The sequence below is a fragment of the Parasteatoda tepidariorum genome, chromosome 1 (genome assembly GCF_982258835.1).
Source record: "Parasteatoda tepidariorum strain Cologne lab strain chromosome 1, Ptep-v5.0, whole genome shotgun sequence".
Classification (NCBI taxonomy): Eukaryota; Metazoa; Arthropoda; class Arachnida; order Araneae; family Theridiidae; genus Parasteatoda; species Parasteatoda tepidariorum.
The window spans coordinates 10,813,119-10,827,501 of record NC_141755.1 but is presented as its reverse complement, the minus strand read 5'-3'; the positions used below and the strand labels follow the sequence as shown (position 1 = coordinate 10,827,501).

The following is a 14,383-nucleotide window of genomic DNA, read 5'->3' as shown; positions in this document are numbered from 1 at the left end:
TTATTCCCTAGGGCGAGGAAGGTCAAAATAATAAATGAGAGAATCTCTATTTTTAGTGCTTTTTTGGTTTTGACAGAACACCTCAATTTCACTCCCAGGCGTTTGAAGTTTAGTTAGCAGATTTAACCTCATTATAAAACTTTCATAATGAGAACATTCTGTAGCCTCATTAACCTTACTTTTAAATGGAGGTATTTCGAGAAATAAATGTCAAACTGATAAAATGAAAATAGTCGTGTTTGGCATTATTAAAAACGTAACTCATCAGACCACACTCGACTTCTTAACCCTCATTTAACTTAACTGGAGAAATTTTTAGGGGGTGAGGAACTTAGTACCTTTATCAAATAACCAAACAGAATCTAAATAATTTAAAGGCGTAGTAAAGTAAGATAAGGTTGCATAGGTATATAAACTAAAATAGAATATTTAACTGAGAAATTTCAATTTTATTCAAAAATGTTTCTTACTAAGCTGTTTTTATCAAAATAAATAAATACAAATAATTAGTTAAAATTAATATTAACCTTTTCCCTACGTCACATGATAGAATCTGCTATCCTGGATCATAAATTGTACCAGCCGTGAGAAAAGAGTTAAAATATTAACGAAATCATTTGATAATAAACCATTTTACCGATAGGAGGATGAAAGATTCACATAATTTCTTTTTTTTTTATAAAAAAGGATAAATTACGTACCTTCATGAAAGTTGTACTTGTGGTGTATGTCCAAATTCCATCCTCCGATATCAGATACGCTCATATCATGTCCACTCACTTGCGTTGTTTGAACTTCCCAAATGATTTTCGGACACGAACCATACTCATATCCAACATACACTTCAAAATGAAAAAAAAAAAACATCGATTAAAAAAGCTAAATTAGACAAATATTAAAAGGAATGTATAAAAACAAACGGAATTATTATAACAAATATACATTGACACATTTTCTGAAATACTTATGTAAAGTCCCGCAGTGGACTGATCGTTAAGACACGGTTCCCAGCAGATCACCAAAGTCAAGCATCACTGGCTGCGGTCAGCGTGCGGGTGGGTGACCACTTGGATCAGTCTGCGTAGGGACCGAGGGTGTGCGGTATTCGTCCTCGTTAAACTGTGCTACCGTAAAGTGCTCGACTTCGCGCGCAGGTCGTCGGGCTACCGAAGCGGGGGTGCCATCCCCTCCGCAGAGGATCAAAATTGTGATGGCATGTCTTCGGATCATCCTCCGGGATGTTTTCCACACCGTCGCCAATAGCCCATTGTGCAGCTCCAGTGCGACGTAAATTAACAACAACAACAACAACTTATGTAAAAAGTATAGAGCGTAATCGAAGTCTTATTATTTTTACGCACGAAGAAAAAACTATTTTAACATTACCGCGATGTATGGTAATGACATTTCTGGTAAATAATATTCCATCTGGCAAATTATATTACATTTAATTGCCGACCAGGTGGCCGAGCGATTAGCATGTCTGACTGTTAAGCCAATGTTTGCGGGTTCGAAACTTAGGTTCACAGGTGCCCAAGGGTACATTAAATGAGTAATACTTCCGACATCTTCCTACGTGATGAAAGAAAGTTCAGTGCCAACCGTTAAAAAAATATAGATTGAATTTAAGCCATTCATCTGGTAGTTTTTAGTTTTATAGGATAGTGGTTCACCATAAATTCTGGAATTTAAAATTATAGTTCTTATTATCATACATTTAGTGAAATAAATGCAACCAAATAAAAAAGTTTTTTTGCCATTTTCTTAGGCGTCAGGATAAAAAAATATCAAATTTTACCGTATTTATTAAATTTAATCACATATTATAAATTATCAAATTATAAATTTTACCAAAATTGCATCCAAAGCTTTTCGGTAAAACCAAAATTTTTGATGTCCACATTTAGCCAAAAATACGGAAAATTTTACCATATTCTGATAGTTTTGATCATATTTCTTTTTTTCCGTGCACGTAAGATTTACACAAACTCTTAAAACACCCATCTTCTCTAACGATATTAGAATAAAAACTGCACAAAAATAATGTAATCTATTTTGTAAAGTGCTGTAATTTCAACGATTAGAATATTAATATTTGATCGTTTGCAGTGATTAAGGATTTCTTTTTTAGCTGTTAGCTCTCAAGCTTATGAAAAAGTAGGCCATTTTGATATTCAGTGCGACAATTTCGTTTCCTTAATTGATAAACACCCCAATGAAAATGTACTTTTGTTTTTAATGCAAATTTGTAAATTTTCGTGTTTTTGTCTTCTACTTACTTCTGTAAGCCTCATGCTGTACTTTGTGATGCATGACGAATTTTCACTCGTTTAAATAAAAAAAAGAAAGAGAAAATGTTCCTATATGTGGTCACTCGGTCACAAAATGAGTAGTTTTTCATTAAAATTTATTTAACGAACACACAATAAGACCAAATAACTTTATTAGCAAAGGAAATGTACTTCAATACTCTGAAAAATTCAGTTTTCCCGATGCAAAAAACTAATTATTCATTTAGATACTTTGCTGTAAATTGAGAAAACGAAAATCTATTCAAACACTTAAAGTTAAAACTAACAATCAAAATATTTTTGCGCTTCATTAGTCTGCAAAAATTTTGCGCAATTTAGTAAGCAATCATAAGACGTAAATAAACGTCATTTTTAAATTGTATTAGCGTTTTAGTGTCAATCTTTTTTTAAGGATACTTAAACATAGGATTTTCAGCAGATTCTCAATAATTAGCAAAAATGAGTAAAACCACAAATATAAACGTAAAATAATTTTTGCTAGCATTATTAGTCATATTTCATAGTTTATTTTCATTGTAAATGATTATAATTTCCGAACAATATTATATCTTTGGTTCCTCTTCAAAACCACGAATGCGTCACATTGGCAAGGTAATTAGCAGAATCGTTGTTTTAGAGTGGAGCAAACGATATATTGGTAACCTTCATGCTTATTTGTATTGTTAATACAGATCCTCTATTATGTATGCCTGTGGTAGTATTTGTGTTTCTAAATTGGGTAAACATTTCAAAGTTAGTAAAGAAAAAGAAAAGGGAAATATCTAACATAATTTTTTCAAAACATATAAATTATTTTATATTTCATTAATAGCCTTCTAAAGAAATCTATTGTGCTAAAAGTTTCATTAACATTCCCAACAAGATTCTTTCTCCCAAATCATGTTACATATCATTCCAATTTTTTTGCATTTTAAAAGTTCTTAATGGTTTTAATGGTTCTAACAGTTTTCACAGGGCAAGGTATTACAATCATAATAAAAAACCTGTAATTAATTTGTTTATTAAACTGATGTTAATACATTATTTAAAGAAATTGTCGGATTGATCCAACTCTAAGTTTTTAAATTAGTTTCACAGTTATTAGTTTTCTAAGTTTCACAGTTTTTAAACCGCAAGTAGCTCTCTAATTTTTTCATTACATCTTAGTTCTCATCTTATTTATTTATTTTTTCCATATTCTAATTACATTATTTTTACAAGGAGAAACAAATTCAGTTAAATTTACCGTACTGTATTGAAATGAAATTTTGGGAGAAATATCCTAAATTTCGTATAATAAAATCAAAACATTAGGTATTTAAATGATTCATTTGGTAATTTTTACACTCATAAGGAATCACTTCACCGGAAATTCTGTTTTTCAAAAACCTAGTTCTTATTGTCACACATTAACCCACTGGCGGTTAAGCAAATGGGTAAATTTGGGAGAATGTTTCTCCCCTATACACTATTCAACTATCTATTAACATGGAAAAACGGGTTTTGCTATGCAGAGAAGACAGCAGGTTCCGCATTTACTAAAACTTTATCTCTTATTTTAAAACCGTATTTTTTAGTTAATTTTACCAAAACGCTTTGTTAAAAAATACCGAGCTTTTTGGTGTTCCCATAGCGATATAAACACGGAAAATGTATCCATATTCTGGTAGTTTTGAGTATACTCTTTTTTTCTCAGTGTAAGAAAAAAAACATATTTTGAGTATCTTAAACACAAAATACAACATAATTTTTTCACTTAATCATAAAAGGTGTCCTTAAAAGTTGTTTTGCAAGGAAAATAAAAAAGGGTGGAGTAGAGTTCAGATGTCTCAAAACATAAAATTGCGAAGTAAGAGTACTCAGAGTAGACTTAGTTTTAAAATACATATGTTATCTCGTGAAAGTAATAAGTCGATCTTAAAGACTCAACAAATTAAATATTGTTTCGAAAAACATTAATATTTCTTTAAATCTACGAATTTGGAGAAATAATTGCATCTAGATGAAAATTAATGAATACTTCTCAATTTTTACGTGCTTTACGAGTCCAGATAATGTAGTAAAGTACCTCTTTTTTATATATTAAAAAAATTAAAACGCAGAAACATTTAACACTTGGAACATGAACATTTTAACGTTTAGCGCCATTTTCATAATGATCATAGAGGGTATTGGTTAAAGATGAAGGATGTTTTGCCTAACTCTTCTTCTTCAGGAGCGCAACAGCCCTTTGCAGGCCTTGGCTGCCTCAACAGCACGCCTTCTCCAGCTCCCTCTGTCCATGGCAACTCCCCTCCAGTTCTTAAGTTTCAGGACTTTGAGGTCGTTTTCAGTGTCTTTGAGCCATCGAGTAGGTGGTCTACCTCTAGAGCGGGACCCCTGAGGGTTCTTGAAGGTGGCAATTTTTACAGGGCTATCTTCAGAGCCTCTCCATATATGTCCGAGCCATCTTAGTCGGTTGCTTCGGATTATCTGCATAATTTGAGGATGTTTATAGAGCCCATAAAGTTCAAAGTTGTACCGTGTTCGCCAACATCCCCCCTCTGGTTGCCTAACTATCAGACAATTAACAACAGTTAAAATATCTATAATAAAAGTATTATTTTGGCTAAAAACTACTCTTTCATAAGAAAATAAATATTTTAAAGAACTACCCATGAAAAATTCCTACTGAATCCTATGAATAATTTCTAATAAATACTATGAATAATTCCTAATAAATACTATGAATAATTCTCAACTCCTGTTTATTTTATGAGTTTCGTGAGATTTAAGTTTTAGAGAAACATATTAAATATTAAACAAAAAATAAATTATCTAATTTTTAAAATACCGTTTTTTCTTCTTTATTTACCGTTTTGTGAGATTTAAGTTTTAGAGAAATATACTAAATATTAAACAAAGAATAAATTATTTTATTTTTAAAATACCGTTTTTTCTTCTTTATCTTGTACTATTTTATTAAACAGAATAGAGATTCTGAATAGAGATGGGAAAACACTTAACCTAACAGTTATGAATGGCTGTTACGAACTTATAACCACGACGGTTATAAAAATATAGCATATTATTTACTAAAATTAGTTACGATGAAATAGCCTTTGAGAAACAAAATAAATAAAAAAAGAACTTTTAAGCATACTTTTTAATCATATTTAAAAGCTATCTGAAGATCTAGTTCCTCTTAGAGCTTTCGAAAAACTATCGAATTTTCTCCACCAATATTTCACATAGCAAAGCAAACTTTTTATCGCTGCTTTCTAGACTATACAATAGTGAAACAGATAATTAAATTTCTTTTATGATATTACTGTTTTCAATTTCATTTGCCAAAAATCAATTTAAAGCATCGATGAAAAAAAGCTATTTATTTGCAGACGTTCTTTCAGCGTGTTAAGGTGTAGGTATACCACTGACATACATCAATATCTGTCAACCATAAAATATGCGAATCGATTTATTCCTTAAGAATATCCACTTTACAATATCAAAGATGATTAGAACATTAAAAATGCATTTCTCATTCCTTTTAAGTCTCATCTCGATAAGTGAAAAGAATTGAATTGATTGGTGAATTCGGAGAAACAACCCTTTCGCGACGTGAAGGACGCTTGAAAATCGAATAAACACGCTTAGAATGCCCGCTGCATTTGTCAATAATATGTCACTTTTCCCGAGTGACGTAGGGTGGCGTTCTGCTTTGGGGCATATCTTTACAATAAATAGAACGTAAGAGTGACTGTGTAATTAGGATAAAAGCATCTAAGCACAGACGATTTCATTTTTTTTTTCACTATAGCCGTTCTACTTTTATATTATCGTTTGCTTTTTTTCAAAGGATAAAATATCAGACGATTCCCTATCGGATCACTGTCTTCTTTGAAAAACAATTGCGTGTTCTTTGTGAATCGTTGGGGAGATGAATTGTTTGCAGTTATTTATCGCACTCAAATGAATCAGAAACACTGAAAGTAAATGGAGTGGTGGTTTTATCTAATGAATAACTGTTCATAAGTGGTTTCAATGAGCTTTAGGAGGGATTTATGGGAGATTATGTAGTTACTTTTTATTTAAAAAAAAATATTTTCTCCTTGCACTCTGATTTTAATAAATTGCTTTTTAGTCGTTTGCAACATAGAAGAAATTAAAAGCTTAAGTCAAACTATTTTTTAAGAACATCACTGGTTTTCTAGAAACAAAATAGACGCGTATGCCTTTAATGTGAAGAATAATATACATGTGTTTAATTATTTTAAATGGTTTCTTGACATTGTTTTTAATTTTCAATTCTGTTTAACTAAAAAATATTAATCATGAAAAAATAATTCTCTTGATTTTATATTTTTAAGTGAAAAGCAAATACTTTTGAAATGCAAATGTTTGAAATGTAAACTACTATTTTAGTTTTATATACATTTAGTATATAATGTTTAAATTTTTATATTTTTCTTTAAAATTATAAGTTCATATATTTTTTCATATTAAGCAGTTGGTGGGTGAAGGGAATATTAGTAAGTTTGAAATTAATTACTAGTATTTAATAATAGGACTACATATTCAATCATCTGACTGTTTCTTCATGTTACAGATCATCATTTACAATTACTATTTACTGAATTATTATGCACTACTTTGTAACATTACTTCATCGATTAAATTGCTATAGATTACTTTATAGCACTTCACTCAAAAGTGACCGTGTAAAATCGAGGTAAAATGTACTGGCATTCTCTGATAACCGTATCATTAAAATCCATTTTACCTCAAAATTCGTTTTTACTGTAAAATTTTATACTGCTAATTTTACTGTAGTATTTATTTAATTACATTGATTTAGCGATTCAACAGCAATTATCACTGTAAATATCACGATATATCAGAATTTTTGTTCCGTGAAATTCTCTTGTAATAATAGAATGCTACGTAAAAAATGGCTTCCTGAGTGCCAGTATTTTCAATGTAATTTGATCAGGATTTTTTTACAGTGTACTAAATAACAATAAATATATATGCACGAAATAAACTGTATCCATCACGCAGCTTTGTTAGCAATAAATAAATGATAAATAAAACTTATACAAATGATAAAAATTATTCTATTTGTTCACTAAAAGACTTATACTATATGTTGTGCAATTTATGCAGCTCACTTGTAAAACCATTGATAAAAGTTGCTTACAATTATCCATTAATATACTTTCTAATGCATTTCAATATGTTTTAAAATATAAACAAATGTCTTGTCAAATACAACATTAATTGAGGGAAGGTTGTAAAGGAATGACTGAAGTCAGGTAAACAATTTCAATATTAATGGCGTCGAAGTAATTACTTAGAAGGAATTACTGGATTCCGAATAATCCTGTAGCGCTCTATCTCTTGGGGAAAGACCTGTTTCAGCATGTTTTACTCAGGGATCATTGTTGTTGAGGAGGCGGTATTTCAATTCATTTACTCAGAGAGAGAATTTTATATTAAATTTATTGTTTTATTTTGTTTGCTTCAGTGGTAAGTTGTTTAAACAATCTATACGACTAAGCTTGGCTTACTTCCAAAGCTTGATATTTGACGTTAGAACTCAGTTTTCTAATTGTTTCATTTATTTGGTCAAACCCAGTGCAATATATAACTAGTCATTTTTAATTTGTTTATTTATGAATTATATTACTAAAAATACATAATTAAATACCAATTTAGTATTTATTTATTTCATCATAGCGTATTAAACTTATTATTATGGCATTCCCTAAAACCTGTTTTAATATTAATTTTTCGTACACACGTACTTCTTACGCATATCTTGTTTATACTTACATTTTATACTTAGACAAATTCTGGATAAAATTACGCTATTAAGTACCGGCTCACAGGAAAGCCGGTACTTCTTACCGTAAAATAAATTTGTACCATGATACGATAATTTTGACAGTAAATGATGATAATTTTTACAGTAAAGATTTTTACAGTGAATTTACTGAATTTTTACAGTGATGATAATTTTTACAGTAAAGTACTGAAAAATTGATAGTTTTTACAGTAAAATCACTGAATCACTCTAATTATATAAATATTTGTAAAAATTAGAGTCTGATATTTCACGGTAAAATTGAGTTTGACGGATGATGCACCCAAAGCACCTTTACAACGTAATTTGATCCAGAATTTTTTACATCTCTTTGATTAAGTTATTATTTTTTACATGGTTCAATAATAGTTTTAAAATCATATCGATACAGAATTGTTTGTTTTGGTTAAATTTTACATTTTTAAGATGGGCTAAGAACTATTATAAAATTATTTCTATGAAGACATTAGTAACAACTGATTAAGATATTATTTCTAATATGGGCTAAGAACAATTTTAAAACAATGTCCATGTTGCTATTAGTAAAAATTTAATTAAAAGTTATTTTTAATTTGTGCTTATACCTGTTTTAAGATTATTTCTACGTAAATAATAAGGCTATTAATTGTATCATTAATTCTAATATGGTTCAAGAATGGCTTTTAAATTATTTTCATACAGCTTAGCAGTTTTCGGTAAAAATTTATATTGTTATAATGGTCTAAGTCTTAAATTTATTCAATGGACAAAAATTTACAAATTATATTACAAATTAATTTACAAATTAATATTAGAATTAAATTCTTTGAGCACCTCAAACATTTTGATGAATAAATAAATTGCTTTTGCAAAATTATGTTTTATTCTTATATTTTTGTAAGAAATAAAGTGTTGCATGATATTATTATTCAAAAACGATATGTTTAAGATACATATTTACTGATAAATAGTCACTGAAAAAATAATTTTTAAAGTAAGATTGTTGTAGGGATTAGGATATTGATAATTTTTCAAAACTGAAAAATTCCTTTATTTTTAATAACAAAAGTGAATAAAAATCTGATAATTGTCAAAAGTTCACTTTTTAAACAACATTTAGTTGAAAACTGAATATTGATAAAAATTTACTTTTTCAGCAATATTTAGTTGAAAACATATTATTGTTTATGTTCATTTTTAAAATAATATTTAGCTTAAAGCGTACTATCGTGAAGAGTTGAATTTTTAAGCAAAATATAGTTGATAACTGAATATAGTCAAAATTTACTTTTAAAACAATAACGTGTTGAAAACTGAGTATTACTAGGAGTTCACTTTTTAAGCAATATTCAGTGTTAAACTGACTATTGTTAAAAGTTCACTTTTTAAACAATGTTCTTACTATTTAAATAATATATTTACTTTTTTTCAACAAAATTATGATCACATTTTAGCAAATAAATACTGTATAAATCAAAGAAGAATTGTTGTTTGTAAGGATTGAACTATTAATCACAACGAAAAATAAGAATTATTTTCTCTCAGTAAACGACGCACAAATAAAAAGTATAGTCATATAATTCATAGCATACTTATGGCACCAATCTTTTCTTGAATGAGGATCGATAGAAGTAAAGAGGATTTAGGGTAAAACTAGGATATAAAATGATAATGAGGAAAAGCTCGTATAATGTTATTTGACGAAAATGTCACTAGAGTAACTATTGCATTCCATGAGTGCTTCTGGAGCCGATACTGAATAGTAAATATTTCCATCAGCGAACATTATATACCATAAATGATTCTATTTTATTGCATTGGAATCATAAAGGCTTCTTTTTAAGAATTTTTTTTAGAAATAACAAGAAAATAAGATTACAGATGACTTTATTCTACATGATATAAGCTGAGAAGGCTTTTTTGATTTCTCTATCCTAAAGTTCTTATATTTATTGCGTAATTTTAAATTTCGGCATCATATTCCTAATTTTTGAAACGTTCAATATTCGCTCAATGCTGACAAAATTATTAATTATATATTAATAATAGTGCCGACCAGGTAGCTGGGTGGTTAGTGTGTCTGACTGCGGAGCCATTGGCCGCGGGTTCGAATCCTGCTCAGGGCATGGATGTTTCTTTCTCTCTCTATGTTCTATGTCCTTTTCTCTTTGTGTGAATGTGACCCGCCCTATAAGCGGGTTTGTGGTTGTGTGGCGTGGGCGACGTTGCTCCACCGCCGTGGCTTCGCCAAAGGTGCCCACTGGGTAACGAGAAGAGTGTAGCAGTTTTGTCATTTCTGTGGCCAATGGGACAAACTCCAAGTGCCCGCCATTAAAAAAAATATTAATAATAGTAATAATGTTGTAATATTCTTCTTTGCACGAAATAAAGCAATGGAAATAACGTACAACTAAAATAAGACTATTAAATGCTAAATTAGTCATATAATAGAGAAATTTTAATAAAATGATAAGAAAATAAATAAAATTTTATTATATAGTTTAATTATTTAAAAATCCAAATGATGATAACTAATACTTTGACAAGTATCTGCATCCGTGGAACAATTTAGCATTTCTTAGAACATTACTTTCGAGAATGTTTAAACATGCGTAAAGTTCACATTACTACAAGATAAAATCATATATTTTTTTATTGATGGGCTACGAAATAAATCCATAATATCTTTTTACAGTGCTGAAATTGCCTTTGGTGAGACTGGTTTCAGTTGAATCCCGGATAAGTTTGTTGATTTTTCATGAAAGCAAAATTGAACTTTCTTTAAGAATTAAAAACCTAAATTAAACTACTAACTTGCCATCACGAGATAAGCCCCTGTTTCATTGATTGCAGCCTCATTAAGTGTTCATCTTGTATATACCAGACAGTAAGTCAAAGACTTATTTGTACCACGTAGTTTGCATATGTTTACATTGTGAGAATAAATAATGTAATAAGCTGATTATGAGCTATTTACATCAACTATTTTACACGCTAGCACAATAAATAATAGACAAAAATAAAGCTAAGAACTGTTGATATGTACCTGTTGCTGTTGCAACCCCATACACTTTTTGTCTGTACACATTTCTTCTGTTCCAAGCATAAGTATATTTTATGGCGGGATCAGCTTCAAATTGCTTTTCAAAAAGAATGCCTTCAATAGAGATCCTTAGATGGATTAGAATGAGGTCTTTAGGGATAACATCAGGTGTGAGCTGTAGCTGTATTGTAGATAGGTATCCACCAGCCCTACTACTATGGTAAACAAGGTGTAAATCTGTTCCAGGTATTGGCAAACTTTCTTGAATGACCTTTAAAATAAATTGAATTATTAACAAACAGAGGAATGACTATTTATGGACCAAACTTTCGTGGTTTTTCAAACAATAAAAATTTACTTTGATTTATTATAAATTTTTTACAAATTTTTTTACAAGACAACTAAGCTATTTGCAGTCATGAGCTACAAACGAAATTAGCCAAGAGTGATATTAATTTTCATTTACAAAAGATGAAATTTTGATGTTTCAAATTAGAGTAGCAGTTCTGAACAAGTGTCACGATATCGTATGTTGCATTTATTGTATTAAAAGTTCATATTTACGGGCTTAAACGACTCTTTTATTACTGAAGATGTTAAAACAGAAAATTTATTTTTGTAGAGGGTTCCACCTTACAAAGAGCTTTTAGAATAATTTATATCGTTTATATGCATGATGTCCGTGGAAAAAAATAAGATTCAAGAAAGAATCCAGCCAGCTAAAAATGGATGATATGCTTCAGAAATATTTCTAGTTGTCCAAAAAATGGTTGACCAATTTACAAGTGGTCACTTCATACCCTCCAACTTATGAGGATTTTGAAAATAATTCTTTCTAGTGGTAGCGAACCAAAGTAGAAATTTTTAAAGCAAATGGATCTCTCATAAAACTTTTATCAGAACTTAAGAATCTAGCCATATGGCCTGCACTTTTATAAGTAATAGTGGACAAGTTACGCTAAAATTAATTTTTTTTTAAATATTAAGACATTAATTTCGCTACCGTCTGAAAAGAAGATTTCTGAAACTACGGAAATTCCGTAGCAGTTGGAGGGTATGTCACTGTGTCAGAAACACAGAAGCAGATTGCGCATTACTGATTAGACCATTTCGAAAAAGGGCATTAAAAGGGAATGTGAAGTCGGTCTAATAAGATCCATTTGTTCATAAAAGAACAGAGATTATTCCGATTTTTAACGGCAGAAAGTAAGCGTAAGCGGACTTTTATTGTCGAGTATTTTCTTTTGAAGGAGAACGTTGTCTAGGAAAAACGTTTACAAAACAAATGCTGAGAAGATCTTCGTGAAGAGCCTAGAATATTGGATCTGCCAAGTCTTTGTTAGGGCAAACAGCACGACCTTTCACGAACTCATAATTCTTGATTATGTCATGATAAGAGGTAATCGAAGAGTTGCGACTCGTCACATTTGAGCTGTATAGCATGAGTACAGAAATAGTGCTGTTACGATTTGCCATTAAAATGCTGTACAACTTCTTCTTAACGTGAATTTAAATTTAGTTTAAATACCCTTATGTGAATTCGTTAAACCATTATACTATATCGGGGGTTCGTCCTTTTACCTGTGCTTTTTAACCCTGTATTTCTGAAGCCATTACAAGTGTTCACTCTTTTTACAGGCGACTTTTATAGTTTCGATTTTTTTATCAAGTGTGTTATTGTTATGCAGTGTGAAAACTAACTTTAAGAAAAAATTCTACTATAGCAGGTGTATGCTATCTACGCGCAAAAATGTTGTGTGATTTATTTTATCGACAGATACTGCAAATAACAATGCAAGGCAATATGAGTCTTTCTGAAAAATACTCAAAATTATGGCAGTATAAGATAACAGGTAGCCTTATTGGTTTATAGCCAAGGTTTTATTCGGGTAACTTTAAATTATTGAAACCATGTTTTTTGAGGGCATTTATAGTCCGACCTAATTTACTCTGATGACAGAAGTGAAACTGACTGTTGATAAGTTATTTATGGAGTTTTAACACGTGGAGTCATCAGGCTAGTAGTGTATAGCCTGAGGTTATCTTATCATGATCACGGTTATTTTAGGTCTAGCTTGGTCACTGTCTTACACTTGATGACGTTCTCTTATGATCTAGAATATGTCTACTAGTATGTTATGATTTGAACCACGGAGATTCTAATTAACATAGAATCTCGCATGACCTTAAATGATACGGCTGAATGAAATAAAAAATATTCGAACAGATCTCGAAGAAAAAATTTAAATTTAAAAAGCTTCATTTCAGAAAATATATTAAAGAAATACACATTCATTCAAATGAAAATCTATAAAATGAAGTTTTAACAATAAAATGGGTGAAAAAGTTCTCTTTGGCTTTCCTCAACAAAATAAATTCAAAAAACATGTAAAAAATAAATTTAAAATTTAAGTAACGAAAAGTACACTTTATGCCATAAATTATTTAGAAAAATATATTTATGCTCAATTTTCAAATACAACTGTTTTGAAACAATGTATATTCTGTACTTTTCAAGTATATATTTTAAACACAGTGTAATATATTATTGATAATATGCTGAGACTGCAAAATAAAAAAAGAATTTTTTAACTTAAAACTAATAAATAGTTCAAACTACTCAAGGCTCTAAAGTTTGCACTCGGGTTTTAAGAGAGAGAGAGCTTTTAAAAGTTTTTAAGTAGTACTGCTTACTTTCGACTTTCAAGAATTTAAAGAAAACAACTTTTCCAAATTTACTTTAGGAAATATTGTTTTACAAAAATTTTCTCCTTGGCTCGTATTTTTTAAGAAATTCTCCCTTCCCCTTATTGCTGACCACTTTATTTTTGTCTCACAAGGAAACCAATTGTGAATCTCTGGAGGCAGCAAATCAAATCTTCCCATCGATCCGAATTTATGGACACTCCAGGAAGACCCCTTCCTATCCGGATAGGATTTGATGGAATCCCTGTTTTATAGACCACTTTTCTAAGATTTTATAAAAGTAGGTCACGTCGGCCCCTGTGTATCAGCATTGCATTCGAGATCACGGGGAATGTAAAGAAATACACTGTTGATCACCTTCCTCTTTTCAACTTTTGTCGCTCTTCATCTCTTAAAAAACACTCGTATTTCTTTAAAAAAAAGTTTACGGTTGCTGATAAATTGCTTTGATTTAGAATGCATTTTTGTTTTGGGAATAAAAATTATCTAGCGGTTTAAGAGAGTTGAAAATTTTTCTGA

At 30.1% G+C, this 14,383-nt stretch overlaps 1 protein-coding gene across 1 annotated transcript in view; it reads right to left on the bottom strand.

Moving 5' to 3' along the window:
* Positions 1-14,383, bottom strand: part of LOC107455277 (teneurin-m) — a 467,942-nt gene that overhangs the window by 64,256 nt on the left and 389,303 nt on the right. Inside the window, exons 20-21 of the mRNA XM_016072782.4 lie at positions 11,162-11,429; positions 702-842 (exon numbers count right to left, since the gene is read on the bottom strand). Of these exons, the coding sequence (XP_015928268.2) occupies positions 702-842; positions 11,162-11,429 (409 nt within the window). The remainder of the gene's footprint in view (positions 1-701; positions 843-11,161; positions 11,430-14,383) is intronic.